The sequence below is a fragment of the Mauremys mutica genome, chromosome 11 (assembly GCF_020497125.1).
Source record: "Mauremys mutica isolate MM-2020 ecotype Southern chromosome 11, ASM2049712v1, whole genome shotgun sequence".
In the NCBI taxonomy this organism is placed as follows: Eukaryota; Metazoa; Chordata; order Testudines; family Geoemydidae; genus Mauremys; species Mauremys mutica.
The window spans coordinates 52,942,535-52,957,790 of record NC_059082.1 but is presented as its reverse complement, the minus strand read 5'-3'; the positions used below and the strand labels follow the sequence as shown (position 1 = coordinate 52,957,790).

Genomic DNA, 15,256 nt, shown 5'->3' with positions numbered 1-15,256 from the left:
TGGCAATACCGTACCATGCCACCTTTACTTCTGCGCTGCTGCTGGCGGGGGCTCTGCCTTCAGACCTGGGATCTGGGGGTTGGACTAGATGACCTCCTGAGGTCCCTTCCAACCCTGAGATTCTATGATTCTATGATCTCGACCAGCAGCCGCCACTCTCTAGGGTGATCAAATGAGAGACGTGAAATATCAGGATGCGGGGGAAGGGGGGTGCCGGTGGAGCAACAACCCCCCCCCCAAAAAAAAAAAACACACAGCCCGGCAGCAGGAGGAAAAAACAAAAAGACAACCAACCACAAAAAACAACCAAGAGCTGCCAGAGCATAGAAAAAATTGATGGGGGCTGAGCACCCACCGGCAGCTCCACACCCTGCCCCCCTGCACCAGCTCGCCTTCGCTCTTCCTCTGCCTCCACCTCCCCTGATCTGGCTGCCGTGTCCTGCTTCTCCCCCCTCCCTCCAGCGCTTGAGCCACCATACAGCTGATTAGCGCAAGCCTGGGACGGAGGGGGGAGGAGGAGGAGGAATGCGGTGTGCTTGGGGAAGAGGTGGGGCCAGGGCAGGGATTTGGGGACAGATCCAATAGGGCAGTGAGGGGGTGGGGCTGGGGGCGGGGATTTGGGGAGAGAGCCAGTGGGGGAGGGGGGCAGAGTCGGGGCAAGGCCAGGGTGGAGTTGGGGCGGGGGGTGCGATCCCCCTCAGCCTGTGCGCTGGAGGGCAAAATATCGAGACAATTTGTGTCCCAACCGATGTTCGGTCGGGATGTGGGACAAACAAGTAAATATCAGGACAGTCCCAATAAAATCGGGACATCTGGTCACCCTACCGCTCTCTGGCAGGCAGCGCGATCTCCAGCAGCACAGAAGTAAGGGTAGCAGAACTGTAACCCCCCTACAATAACCTTGCAACCACCCCGCAGCTCCCGTTTGGATCAGGACCCCTACAATTACAACACCATGAAATTTCAGATTTAAATAGCTGAAATAATGAAATTTATTATTTTTAAAATCCTATGGCTGTGAAATTGACCAAAATGGATCGTGAATTTGGTAGGGCCCTACTCATCTGCCACATCTGCCCACAGAACCCCAGGCTCCTAGGAGGGATTTTAATGGGGCTTCTCTGTTCTGGGGGGGGGGGGGGGAATCTCCTTTACTGGCTCTTGCTCCAGCTCCCTTGCTGGGTGATTTCCATAGGCTCACTGTGTTGCTTGTCCCTTGCATTCCAGGGATGAAGCGATCATTCAGCAGTACCTTACTCTGGGTGTAGCCCATGTGTTGGGTAAGGCAGCATGAGTAAGGATGGCAGAGTGTGGCCCGTTGGCAACAGCATGCCCATGCCTGTGTTGCATCCCTGTTTGCAATGAAATGCTCATCAGACACCACAGTTATCTGCTTCCTCTGCATGGGAAATGATTTATAAAGGTTTTCAGCTTTGCTCCCCACTGCAGGACTGTGCTGACATGCCTTCGTGGCTGACTGTGTGATGGTTCATTGCTGTTCAGCATCTGGGGAGGGGATCCTTCCACTCCACCATCCCATGCCTCAGCAAGCTGAAAGGCTGCACTCTGGCATTTTCCTTGCCTCTTATATCTGTGGGCTTAGAATGTGTCCACACCTGATGCCATGTGACAGTGGCAGCACCTCACAGAGAGTCACTTTCTTCTAGCCCTGCTCCAGAGACTTTTCTCCAGGCAGGGAAGCTGGGCTATCCATCCCCAGAGCAGAGCATCTGGCTAGGACCTTCCTACGGTCCCCCAAGTGGCTTCTTGCTACAGATTTAAAGCAGGAGAGGGGAAGTAACTTGCCCAAGGTCATCCAGCAGGCCAGTAGCAGAGCTGGAAATAGACCCCAGGTTTCCTGAGTGCTAGTTCAGTGCCCTAACCACTAGGCCATGCTGCCTCCTGAAGTATGTTTGTGTGTATTGTGTTGCATGGTGGGACATACATACATCCATCAAAATGGGCAACAAGCTGAAAAATATCTTACACTGTCATGCTGTGGAGCACACTTAGGCTGTAGTTTGGCAACAAGGTCTCCGCCTGCAACAGGGCCGTTGCCGTGTGGCAGGATTCTAAGGCTATATGAATGGGCATGCTCACCCAGAGAGGTGCCCTTGTTGCACTGGGTTAACATGGGCCGTGCCATTTTGCTTCTAACGTCAAAGCTCTCCTTAGAGGTTGCTTATCTCTAGAGCTCGCACTAGCTGTTGGGTAGAGATGTTTGTGGTTAGGTCCATGGTGTATATGGTACATGCCAGGCCTGCCCCACAGCCACTTGGGCTCCATTAATGAGAGACAAAAATTGCTTCGTTCAGTGTTTGATTTCAAAAAGTGACTGTCTCCAAAACACACATTACAACCTGACGAGTGGGGGTAACAGCACAGCAAAGACCACAGATTGACTGTAATGGGGTGCACTCACCGCTTGCAAGTGACCCCGTCTCAGTGCATGTGCCTGTTCTCTCTCTCTTGGTTTGTGGTGGGGCCTGGTGACTCAGCCCTCTGGTTGAGTCACACACAGTCAGTATGTGAAATAAAAACAAAGCAAATGCTTTAGGGTACAAATCCAACAGGGGTCTCTCTCAGGGCCCTCTGTATCATTTCTCTTAAGCTGTCCCTGCTCTGGTATAGAGTGGTGCCCCAGGGCTCCCTCCCTGGGGGCAATGTCTTTGCCCTCTCAGGGCCTTTCTGGCTACAGATCTTCAGCTATATATCTATAGCTATATGCACTGCATATGCATACACACATTTGTATTATATATATACACATATGTTTATAAATCTACATCTGTAAACATACACATTTATATAGCTGGTGTGTATATGTAGATAGGCTGTGTTTATAGATAAATACATGTAGCTATAGGTAACTCTAGCTAGCTGAATATGTATTGTGACAAAGTTCCTCCTCTACCTTGGTGGGTCCTGCACTTATTGGCAGATTTGCTCACCTCAGTGATCTTCCCCACAGTCTGGGTCAACTCCTCCTGTGTCTGATCAGGAGTTGGGAGGTTTGGGGGGAACCCAGGCCCGCCCTCTACTCCGGGTTCCAGCCCAAGGCCCTGTGGATTGCAGCTGTCTATACTGCCTCCTGTAACAGCTGCATGACAGCTACAACTCCCTGGGCTACTTCCCCATGGCCTCCTCCAAACACCTTCTTTATCCTCACCACAGGACCTTCCTCCTGGTGTCTGATAACGCTTGTACTCCTTAGTCCTCTAGCAGCACACCCTCTCACTCTCAGCTCCTTGCACCTCTTCCTCCCAGCTCCTCTCTCACTCACTCACACTTCTTCTCCTCTGGCTCCCCCTCACCTGACTGAAGTGAGCTCCTTTTTAAACCCAGGTGCCCTGATTAGCCTGCCTTGATTGGCTGCAGGTGTTCTAATCAGCCTGGCTGCCTTAATTGGTTCTAGCAGGTTCCTGATTACTCTAGTGCAGCCCCTGCTCTGGTCACTCAGGGAACACAAAACTACTCATCCAGTGACCAGTATATTTGCCCTCTACCAGACTCCTGTACCCCACTGGCCTGGGTCTGTCACAGTATACAGCTATCTCCCCAGTTTCCAGAGGGTTAAATAAAATTAAATTGGAAAGCCAGAGTGTGTCTGGCAGGCATGTTAGTGTGAGGGGGGGTGAGGTGCACAGTGTGCACAGTGCACTGGTGCTATGATGCCGTTGTGCAGTCAGGAACCAGTGCCTCTGGAAGGACGGCTGCTCTTCCAGCAGCAGCCCCCTGTACTTTGGGTGTGTTGCGAGGGACAGGCTTAAAGGAATGGCGGACATTTTTTAACATTTTGCTGGCTGATCATGTGGCTGTGACCTTGCCAATGGCACCAACCCAGCCACCACTGCTGCTACCTGTATGGATTTTTAACCCGTACCTGTATGGCTGACCGGCTGCGAGAGACTCAGGAACCTCCAAGCACCAGGATTTCCTGCCAACCCAACTGGGAGTGTGCTGTACTGGATAGCCACGCCCTTACCTTTCTCTGGGGCACCATCCTGGAGGGGCCCTATTTCAATTTAACTCCCATCACCCAAATATGGTCCTCATGGAAGTGACACAGGTACCCTGGCAACACCATTCGAAGCAGAATACATTAGGGCTAGAGCCGGTTCTGCGTCCTGAAGGGGCCGAGCAGGGCTGGTGCAACCATTTAGGCGACCGGGATTTGGGGGGCGCCATTTTCTTTGGCAGTAACCGCAGCGGCCGGATCTTCGGCCGCCCCAGTCGCCGCTGGCATTTAGGTGGAGGGAACTGGGGCAGGGGAGCGCGGGGAGGGCCGCCTGCAGCAAATGGGGGGGGGTAGCACGCAGGGGAACTCCCCGCCCCAGCTCACCCCTGCCCTGCCTCCTCCCCGAGCACACCGTGGCCGCTTCACTTCTCCCGCCTCCCAATCAGCTTAGGCGGCGCAAGCCTGGGAGGTGGGAGAAGTGAAGCAGTGACGGCGTGCTCGGGGTGCTCGTGTGCGGAGCAGGGGTGAGCTGGGGCGGGGGGTGCCTCAGGGCGGAAGGGGGGAGCTGCTGCGGGGGTGGCAGCTCAGGGCAGGGGCGCGGGGGAGGGAGGGCGCAAGATGGAAGTTTTGCCTAGGGCGCGAAACATCCTTACACCGGCCCCGGGGCCGAGGGCACGCTGTGTTCCTGGGAGGGTGCTGCTGGGCACTGGAGGGGACAATACCCACCCGTCTCCATCAAAGGAGGTGGAACTGTAGCTACCGTCACTCGCACTGCTGCACCCTCAGATTTCATCGAAATGGGCAGCCTTGCAATGTTCACTCTGCAGGCCTGTGCAAGGTGGGGGACTGCAGACATCTGTGACTGAGTGGGGCCGATTCTCTTGTCACACAAGCTGTGCCTTTGCTGCAAAGCAGTGCTGTGATTGTAGTATAGGCACTGACTCCGTGGGTGCTCTGGGAAGGGGTGGAGTCAGGGCGGGGCCAGGGGCAGAGGGAGGTGGAGCACCCACTGGCATGAGTAGAAGTCGGCACCTACGGATGTAGTGTGGGTAGGCTAGCGTTAACCTAGCACAGGCAGCAACAGCAGTGACAACGTGGTGGCCCAGGATAGTCCTTGGGCTAGTGCCTGAGTACAAGCCAACTGTGGGCCTTGGGTATAGAGTGGTAGTTGTTATCCATTCTAGCTATATTGATCCCAGCACAGAAGTGCCTACCCATGCTGCAACCGCACCTTCACTTGCAGTGACGATGTACCCGGAGACTACAGACGTTTATCTGAGGATGCCATGAATGTGTGGCCTGCTGGACAAAGCCAGCCACTGCAAAATAATAAAGACAACTACGTATATAACTAGCACTGGCTAGTGCACAGGGACACTGGGCGTAAGGCTGTGGCTAGTGCACGGTGGGACTGGGCGTATTTCTCTTGGTATTGCACAGGGGCACTGGGTATATGGTTGTGGCTAATGCACAGGGGGCACTGGGCATATAGCTCTAGCTAGTGCACAGGAGGCACTGAGTGCGTGGCTGTGGCTACAACACAGGGGGCACTGGGCTTGTGGCTGTGGCTAGTGTATGGGGGGGACTGGGCATATGGCTGTGGCTAGTGCACAGGAGCACTGAGTGTGTGGCTCTGGCTAGTGCACGGGGCACTGGGCGTGTGGCTGTGGCTAGTGCACAGGGGCACTGGGCGTATGGCTGTGACTAGTGCATGGGGAGCACTTGGTGCGTGGCTCTGGCTAGTGCACAGGGGCACTGGGAGTATTGCTGTGACTAGTGCCCAGGGGGCACTGGGAGTACTGTTCTGGCTAGTGGCTGTCTGGAAAGAGGAAGAATGCTGGGATTTTCAGTGCCTTTGACCAATGACAGCTGAGAGGCAGTGAAGTGGTTATCTGGCTGCTAGTAGCATGCAGATGGCAGGCAGCAATACCAACCTGTGGCTGAGGAGCCCAGGGTACGTCCATGGTAAGCTGTTAGCAGGGAGAGGGCAGGGGAAGAGAGAAAAGGCAACATGAGTAGAAGGAAGGAAAGGAGGTGATTGGTCGGGTAGGACCCACAGAGAGAGCTGATGGTCGGTTCAGCCTTCTCCGAGACAGGGAGCAGAACCAATGAGCAATGCAAACACTCCAGGAAGAATGACACAATGAATGACCTGCAGGAACAGAGGGCGCATGCATTAAGAGAGTTATAATTACTGGTCTTCGATTAAAATCCCAGGTCTTGACCAGTCTTTTGGGAGTGGCCCAAGGACAGGTTTCCTCCTTCACTGACATCCTTCTGTGCCCCCAGGATCTGGAATTTGGCTCCAGCAGCAGGTCCAGTGAGGGCCAGCTGGGAGCCCCTTGAATAGTAACAACTTCACACTAAGGAATTGTTTTCTCCTACAGAGCAAATGAGTCGGCTGAATTGTCTGTAACAAGCCATATTAATTAGGGTCTGTTCAGTTGAACTGCAGGAACAGTCACAAACACAATGTCCCATACCCCTTCCATTGGGCTATGATTACCTGTTTCCCCTCCTACAATGACAGATTGTGGAAGATACTTTGGTTACGAGCAAGGCAGTCCCCGGTGCAGGCATGTTAGTCTGCATGTACACATACATGGTTTAGGGTTGCCAGCATGTACCGCAATTTGGTGTGACATCTCTTCAGGCCCCTGTCGTTGGACCAGGACATTCCCCAACCAGGCAGAAGTTCTTCTGAGGATGGAACCAGGAGAGCAATCCCAGCATGCTAGAGAGAAAACTGGCACCCCTAACTCAGAGAGAGCGCATACGTATACCATGGACATATACACACCCACATGCATGGAGACATCCATTGCTCTGCAGCCTGCAGGCCTCCATATGGGATGTGTAAACACAGTATCTTTGTGTACACATCAGAGAGGTGTCCAGCATGGAGATGGCACAGCTCATACTGAAACATGAGCACATTTTAAAGAGAGGGTTTCTATCTGCAAACACATTCCAGAGAAGTCGTACACAGCCCAGATAAGGAGCCTCCAGACATTTTAGAAAGAGACTTCAGGCCGGCCAGTTGTAAATAAAATCTGCTATGTGCCAGGAGTTGCTGAGTGACCTAGGATCCTGGTGAGCTACAGTAGAGAGTGCTAATAATACTACAATACCCAAATGACCCTAGCATTGGTATTAGGCATAGCAATGCAGCTCAGCTCCGCTATCAATGTACATGGGCGCAAGCTGCAGCCATGTAACCAAGGGCAGAACTGGCCCATGGATACAAACTCCCGGAGGGCTGCTGTATAATGGAGAGGGAAAGAAGCGGATTGCTAGGAACAGATAGAGAACTTACCATTGCATATTGGTTTGACCCTTGGAACATAATCTCTGTTTCTTGACACTCCTGTTGTTCCACATTTTCCCTAACCTGTATGATCCATCACGAGTCCTGTCAGACTGGGGCCCTGCCTGGGCCTGCTATTGAGCTAACGGCCACCAGGGGGGTCACAGACAACTCCATATATCCTCCCCACCCCTTTCTAGAGAAGAGCTGTGATGGCATTCAGGACACACCAGGGACGCATTCAGACCTTCCCTGCTCAGGGAAGTCACCATCAGGTTATTAATGTGGCAGAGGGAAATGGAACCAGTCGATGCAGCCTGTACCGTCCACAGCAGCAGCAGCAGCAGCAACTTGCCATGCAGAGAAACTCTGGCAGTGAAGCCAAAGTCGGAGGCAGGTGTGACCACTCACTCAACACTGCAGTGTGCTCACCTGGGCTGCTGAGTTACGGGGGCTCCCTGGCACATGGTGCTACACAGTCATCACCACCCCTCTAACTACTTGACAGTTTGCTGTATTTACTCTTCCACCGGGCTTCCAGTGGGCATGATGGGAGATGCCTTTGCTACAGGTATTCCAGGCAAACATCGCCCATTCTGCTCAGTCCAGGAGCCTGAAGGTGCACGGCAGAAGGAGCATTTGGCATCAGGTGTATTGGTTTAAGTGCTGGCATTGCTGAGTCAGGCATGGGAGAGAGCCGGCAGTCTGAGAAGTGGTGGCAGGTGGCAGCACTGGAGCCCGAGGAGTGACTACAAAGCAGCTACAGAAATGGCCCTTTGCCACGTGCTGTAGAAAAGGCAATGGTGGAGATGCTATTTTCCAAACGGAATGGGGTGTGGCCGTGGACACATGACTCAGGAGACAGTGGTGCCAAATGGAACACTGAGATGACCCATTGTCAGTGCCAAGCCCTCCTGGGAATGGGGACTGTGTGCACAAGGCACCAGCTATCTGTTACGGCCCAGGCTATCAATGGAAGAGCGTCTGAACTTGTGGCACCGAGAACCAAGAGTGAGGTGGATAAACTGTCATTTTGACTGAGCGTGTCTGCACTGCCTGGATATCTAAAAACCACGGGCTACACTCCCAGAGCCCTGACCCAGCATGCACTGGGGACAGTGTAAAACCTGGGTTGGTGTCTCTAGTCATTTCAGCTGGTCTATAGTCCAGGCTAGGAACTTGGAGAGGCTGTCCCCAGGGCATTAAATCATCCACAAAGAAGTCCCTGAAAGGATGCCCTGATGCCAAGTTGAGCATTCAGGTTGGTTCCTGGGAAGCCATGTGGCTCCTATCCCCATCCTCCATGTCAGTGCCTGGGGGTGCCATTGCTCCATCGCACTAGGACTATCAAACACTCTGGCTAATAACCTCCGTAGGGGTCACTGCCATGGCCACTGTTGGTATGGCTGGGGGCAAAGGCCTCTGCAGAGACTGATGAAAGGTGCAGGGTGAGCATTTCACCGTTCTCCTTGGCAATATCAATTCTGTGGGTTCACGCACATGAGGCCAGAATGCTACCCAGTGGTGCAGTCTGGAGAGCAACCCCACAGGATGGAAAATGGTAACCCTCATAGGGCCAGCCCCCGATCCACTCCAGCAGGTCAGACCCTGGTACAGGTAACGCGCATTGCGGTCAGCCAGGTGGCAGGCTCGGCACTCCCCTCGGAAGAGAGAGGAGAAGAGGTAGGGCTGGATTTCTGTTCCCTCGTTTGCTGAACCCGACCAGCGATGGGTCTGCCTGGGGAGGGATTAGCTGTGTGTTTGGGAGGCAGGGGAGGGCAAAATCCCTGTTTGGCGAGTCTGAGGCCTAGTCTATGCCTAAAATGTAGGTTGATCTAGCTACATGACTCAGTGCTGTGAATAATTCCAGGCCCTGTGTGATCCGCCCCCGCCCCGCCACTGTAGATGCAGCTAGGTTGACGGAAGAATTCTTCTGTCAACGTAACTACTGCCTCTCAAGGGGGTGTAAAAATCCCCTCTGTTGCTGCACCATGTGTCTACACTACAGTGCCCAGTGGCTTAGCTGTGTAGACATTCCCTGAACAACACTCCCCACCCACCTTTGCTGTTCTGTGGCTCTTTTGGAATTTGTGTTAAATTTTCTGGCTTGGAAATGACAGCCTGATAGTGTCAACAACAAAGAGACTTGTCTGTGCATAATCGAGCATGTTCCTCTACCTGCTAAACTGGAATTCCACTTCCTGCTCCCCTGGCCCCAGCTCCAGGCAATCCCAAAGTGAGGATCACATCGCTGTCACAAGCATCCTGCAATGCTGCGTGCCTTTCTACACCTTGTAAAGGACTGGCGTGCACAGGACCACAGCACCCACACATGGGCGTGCACACAATCACATGCATGCACACAGAGGCGAGGTGAAAAGTCAGAGAACAAAAGCTGGGAATTATTAAAGTTCAGTGATTTCAGAGCAAACCATCTGCAATGCCCAAATATTAATCAGAGCCGAGCACAAGCACCGGCTTCTGCAGCACTTGCAAAAAGAAGCAGCTTTGAAGGATCTGAAATGGTGTCACTGATTGGAGCCACCATGCTTCAGGGGGAGGAGTGGAGGAGGAATGGGGCATGGATGCAGGGAGTTCCTAGCATGTGGTTATGATGGGTAGAAGTGTGTCTTTCTGCTACAGCACACGGAGCACTGAGTATGCACTGAAGTGTTTTGTGGTTGGTCTTTTTTGCACTGGTGGTTTTGAAATATCAAAGGTCCAACTGAGACTACCTCAAAGAGCATAAAGAGGAGATGCTGCCGAGAGGCTGTGTGTGTGTGTGTGTGTGTGTGTGTGTGTGTGTGTGTGTGTGTGTGTGTGTGTGTGTGTGTGTGTGTGTGTGTGTGTTTAAATGTGGGAAGCTGAATGCTAGCCATGGGTTTTAGCGTGGGTCATAATCCCCTACAAGTCAGCCAGCCCACCCAAAATAATAGGATGGGAGTCAGAGCCTACATGAGCCACGGACAATCCTGACCAGGAGACGTGGCCCCGTTTGGAGGCAGGAGCTCTGGAAGGACCTGCTGGATGACGACCCTTTTCATTGCTTTGCAAAATCGAGTTATAAAAAAATAATGTTGCAGATTCAAGGTGCTGAGCTTGGTGTAGAGTCCTACCAGGCCCGTAAAGCTGTAGCTTCTGTGGGAACTGGCATGTCTGATTGGATCTCTAAGGGCAAAATATGGATCATGGGCTATTTAAATTGCTGGGCTATAGTAGCTCAGCTGAGAACAGCTGCAATGGCAGATATGTGTGGGATACAGAGTAATGCTGAACCAAGTGAGGGGAGGGTAGCACCAGGAGGGGCAGATGTACCATAGTAATGGGGGAACCTGCAATGTGGTGAGTGGAATTTGCATCTTGAGTGGGATTGAGGGTGTGCATGAGTGGAACTGTGGGGAGCAGAGATGGGAAGGCAGGGAGGGCGTAAGCCACAGATCAGCTCCTTGCAATAAGGATAAACTCCAGGACTCTGCTATGGAGTAATCTCCCCATCCCCAGAGCTAATTATCTTTTTTGTAGCATGAGTAAAAAGCCCAGAGGGCAGGTGTAGCATGGGCAGCAGCAGGGCAAGCATTGCCGGCCCACCTCAATTGATGTGCCTCACCCCAGTCTACAAGGGTGGCTCTAGGATTTCCGCTGCCCCAAGCGGCACCGGTGGACCTCTCGCAGACGTGCCTGCGGAGGGTCCACTGGTCCCGTGGCTCCAGGATGCTCCACCGGCGCTGAGAGAGGAGAATTTCATCTCCACGGTTCCATCCAGGCCCCAGTCCAGCAAGGTACATGTGCCTAACTTTGAGCATGTGAGTTTTCCCGTTGAATTGGGACCTCAGACCTTGGCTGCTCTGCTGAGGCTGCCGACAGGGTTTTGTGATGTTGACACTAACGCATTAGAAATGGAGCCATGCGGCTGCCGTGTCACGCAGATTGCAAGGGCCTCGTGTAGTCTGCAAGCTCCTTGGAGCAGCGGCCATTCTTACCTCCTTTGGAGTGGACCAAGCGCACCATTAGGGCTTAGCAATTACTAGCAGGCCCTGGCACAACCATCGGGGGACCAACCTTTGATCACGACTGGCCTAGGCCGAATTGCCATTGCTAATGACCTGGAGCTAAAAAGCCCCATGTTCCATCACACCCGCTGAGTCATCCACTCCCCTGGAAAGAGAAGTTAGGCCAAAATCTTGCACCCAGAAGAAGAGCTGCAGGAGAAGCAGCTCACCCATCCGTGTCTGGTTCTTAACAGGGCGGAGTGTTACAGAATTATTACTCCTGAGAGGGTTCAGACACCCTAAGCCTCCTTGTGAGCCAGCTGTCCTGTGCCTTCTTGAGGGCTGGTTCTCTGGGCCTTGTGCAGTGATTCACACCCATGCAGCGTAGGCAGAAAGCACCCCTGTCGGGTGAGTGGAGGGTTCTAATCTGACAGCGTTTCACATGCACATGGCACAGGTGCCCCTGACTGCGCAGGTGCCGGCAGTGCAGAGCCAGGCCCTTGAGGCTCATCAGCTCAGTGCACTGACGCACTCCACCAGGGAAAAGGAGGAATTGTTCCCATTGATTGAGGTGGCGTTATGCAGGGACCTAAAAAGCCAATGTGCATACACAGAATTCCCACACACTGAAACCCGCTGCGCTGGGCTGCATGGGACCCAGGTAACAACACTCTCTGGATCTCTTTGTCTGCTGCAAAGGAAGACTCGACATTTGAGGTCTTCCACGGATCCAGTGTCTGTACTCTGAACCTATGCACAGCAGAACACTGACTGTGCCCGATGCATCCCTACTGCCCCTCAGCTTTACCTGTGATCTCATGCTGCCTGAGCTCGTTGTATCTGTAGGACTGCTCCAGGGGTTTGATGGAGGAGTGGTAGATCTTCCTCAACCGCTGCAGTGTTGCTACAGGTTCAAGGAGTGATAAAATAGAAACAAATCAAACTCAAAGCTACTCCCAGATGCGTCTGGTGTTTTGACCATCTTTACCTCCCTGGCTCTCTTTCATGTACACACACAGAGGCAGTGCAGATAAACAAGCAAACAGATCTCCATTTGGCTGTTGGAATAGTAGGCCTCTCATTGTGGGTAGAGATTTCTGGTTGGGACAGGTATTAAGAATGGGCACGAAATCTCATGATAGCAGGGGACTTGAGTCGATGACCAGGGAGATGCCCTAGTCCTATGTTCCCGTCTTTAGAAAATAAGGTACCACAGAATAAAACCCTTTGAGATGCTCTGGATTAAGTGTTGTAGTTAGAGAAGGGCTGGCAGATTCCAGGCCTGTCCCATGAGCTGTTCTGGTGGCATTAACCTCTGTTCAGTGGGAGGTAGCTGCTGCCTGGCTGTAGCTGTTGTTCAGTTTTGATTTCATAGAATCATAGATTATTAGGGTTGGAAGGGACCTCAGGAGATCATCTAGTCCAACCCCCCCTGCTCAAAGCAGGACCAATCCCCAAATGGCCCCCTCAAGGATTGAACTCATAACCCTGGGTTTAGCAGGCCAATGCTCAAACCACTGAGCTATCCCTCCCCACTGCAACAAATTGCCTGTTAGTACCAGTCATAATTTGGGTCAGTAACACTGCATCTGTGGAAGCACCCATAAAAGACACAGAGGAAGCAATCCTGTGGCTCTGGCATGATTCCACTCCCACCTCCCACCCCTCTTAAGCCTTAGAACTTTCTCTAGTTTTCCATTAGTGATGGGAGAACGTCAATAGGTTAAAAGGGTTGGTTCAAATAAGTACCCAGAAGTTCAGGGGTGAAATCCTGGCCTCATTAATCTCTTTGGCAAAAGTCTCACTGGCATCATTATGGCCAGGATTTCACTCCAGATGCTTTCCCCAGCCTTCTCCAAACCTGCAAATGTATCGGTACGTTGGGTAAGAAATCACAAGGTTCATTACTATTTAATATTCAAAACACAAATTCCTAAAGGGCCCTTCATTGTAGTGTCTGGGTGCCAGTGAGAACAGGCTTTCTATGACATGCCCAGTACATCTTCATTTCTACAGGCCAGAAGAGTGGCAGGAACAGCTCTTCCCACTGTATTTTGGTGCTTCTTCATCTAGTCCCAGCAGACACTGGGGAGAGCAGCAGCAAACGATAAGTTTCAAAAACAAAAAATAAAACTTTAAAAGTTGTTCAAAACTTTTTTGCTCCTCAATAAATGTTCAGGGCTGGGCTGGATTGGGTTGGCTTTGAGGGGAGCTTATGTTTGTTCTTATTTTTGTGGCTCTCCAGACTTATCTGAACTTCCTTCTTACGCACACCATGTGTACATCTTAGAACTATCGGAATGATGGAAATCCAGGGGAAAGATAAGCATTTAAGAGGCAAGAAACTGAAGGAGAACGTGAAAAGTTACTAGCTTTGTAAGAAACAAGATTTAAGACAACAACAACAAAAAAGACATTGCCACTAGTGCTTTTTGTTTAACTACATGATTCTGTCTTTCAGAGGTGGGAGTATGGGCTCTTCTCCTCTTGTTATGCATGTGTAACAAGTCTGCGCTTAGAGGCTGCTGGATAAATGGCCATCTCCCACAGCCTGGCCCCAGAAGCCACAGAATCTCCCCAAATCCCAGGCTCTATGTCTGCAATAGATTGGGGCCCCCACTGCACCCAACCACCTACTTGCTTCCTGAGTGTATTTCCTACCCCGCCCCCTTTGTGCACGCCTGTTGCCATGCTCCTACCTGAGTAGTCGTCTGCAGGTTTAGCCTCACTCAGTTTAAGGGTGCTCTCTATATGGGACCGGTCCCTCTTGGCAGTCTCCCCAACATCTTCTGTCTCTTCTGGAGAAAAAGGAAAACAGCCTGTTAGGCATGGCTGAAAACAAGGCTAGGAAGAGCACGCAAACCACAGCACGACATGGTGAGTGACTTCCTGGCCACAGAGGGGGCTGAGAAGCATCTTTAACCCCCTTGCCAGGGAAGAATCTTTGAATGGCTAAGTCATTAATGGGTTTGGCTCACCGCCATTTTTATTGCAGACACTCCTTTCCCCCTCCCTCCCCTCTCTCCCTCTCTTGCAAAACTTTGCTGAGGCTCCCAACAGAGGTGTCTGTTGGTGCCAATTATGATTACGGCTTTGCAATGTGGTGATCTTTCTGTTTGGTTCTGGAGAGAGACCAGCAACTGACCCACTTAGTCCTGTTGGCATGTTCCTCCTGATTTGGAAAGTCACAGATTCATAGATTCCAAGGCCAGAAAGGACCATTCTGATCATCTCGTCTGTATCACACCTGCCCAGAGAACTTTCCCAGAATAACTCCCTCTGAACTACAGCACAGCTTTAAAAACCATCCAATCTTGATATAAAAATGGCCAGTGATGGAGACTCCACCATGCCTGTGGGCAAACTAAGAAATAAGAGCTTGACATCAATACTATGAATGCAAAATATTCATCTGAAAGGGATGCTTGATAATAAAGAAAACTATTAAGCAATATGTTCAACTGATCAACTTCCACATGCCAGCTTGCTCGATGGCAGTCCCTGCCCTGGCACTGATATGGGCAGAAAGATTTCAATATGTCTTCACCTGCAGCTGGTCAGACCCGAACTACAACTCTTTTATAGCAATAGTGCTAACGCCTGGCTTTAGCCTGGCTACCCCCTCTGTCTCTCCACCCAGGCATCTATCTGCAGAAGAGTTAAACGCCTCCCACATCCACTCTTTACAAACCAAAAGTGAAAATGAAATGTGCTGAAATTGATCACAGAGGGTGCTGGATGAGGCAACGTGGCCCTGCTGGACAGCCCTGGCCTGCCACTTGCCACACCCAGGTTCAACTCCTGGCTGTGCCACAGAATCCGTGGGTGACCTTGGACAAGTCACTTCACATCATTTGGGCCTCAGTTTCTCCATCTCTCAAATGGGAAGAATACTCTTTTCCTTCACCTACCGTTTGTGTGTTTTGGCCATTTAGACTATCAGCTCATTGGGAAAGGGTCTGGCCCTGCCTATGTGTTTGTACAGCACCTGGCATAATGGGG

General features: G+C 51.8%; 1 protein-coding gene across 3 annotated transcripts in view; it reads right to left on the bottom strand.

Annotated features, from left to right (window-relative positions):
• Window positions 1-15,256, bottom strand: part of SRL (sarcalumenin) — a 105,757-nt gene that overhangs the window by 22,523 nt on the left and 67,978 nt on the right. For all 3 annotated transcript variants that reach the window (XM_044981176.1, XM_044981175.1, XM_044981177.1), the window contains 2 exons: window positions 13,954-14,052; window positions 12,063-12,158 (listed from right to left, as the gene is read on the bottom strand). In XM_044981176.1, coding sequence (XP_044837111.1) covers window positions 12,063-12,158; window positions 13,954-14,052 — 195 coding nt within the window. The remainder of the gene's footprint in view (window positions 1-12,062; window positions 12,159-13,953; window positions 14,053-15,256) is intronic.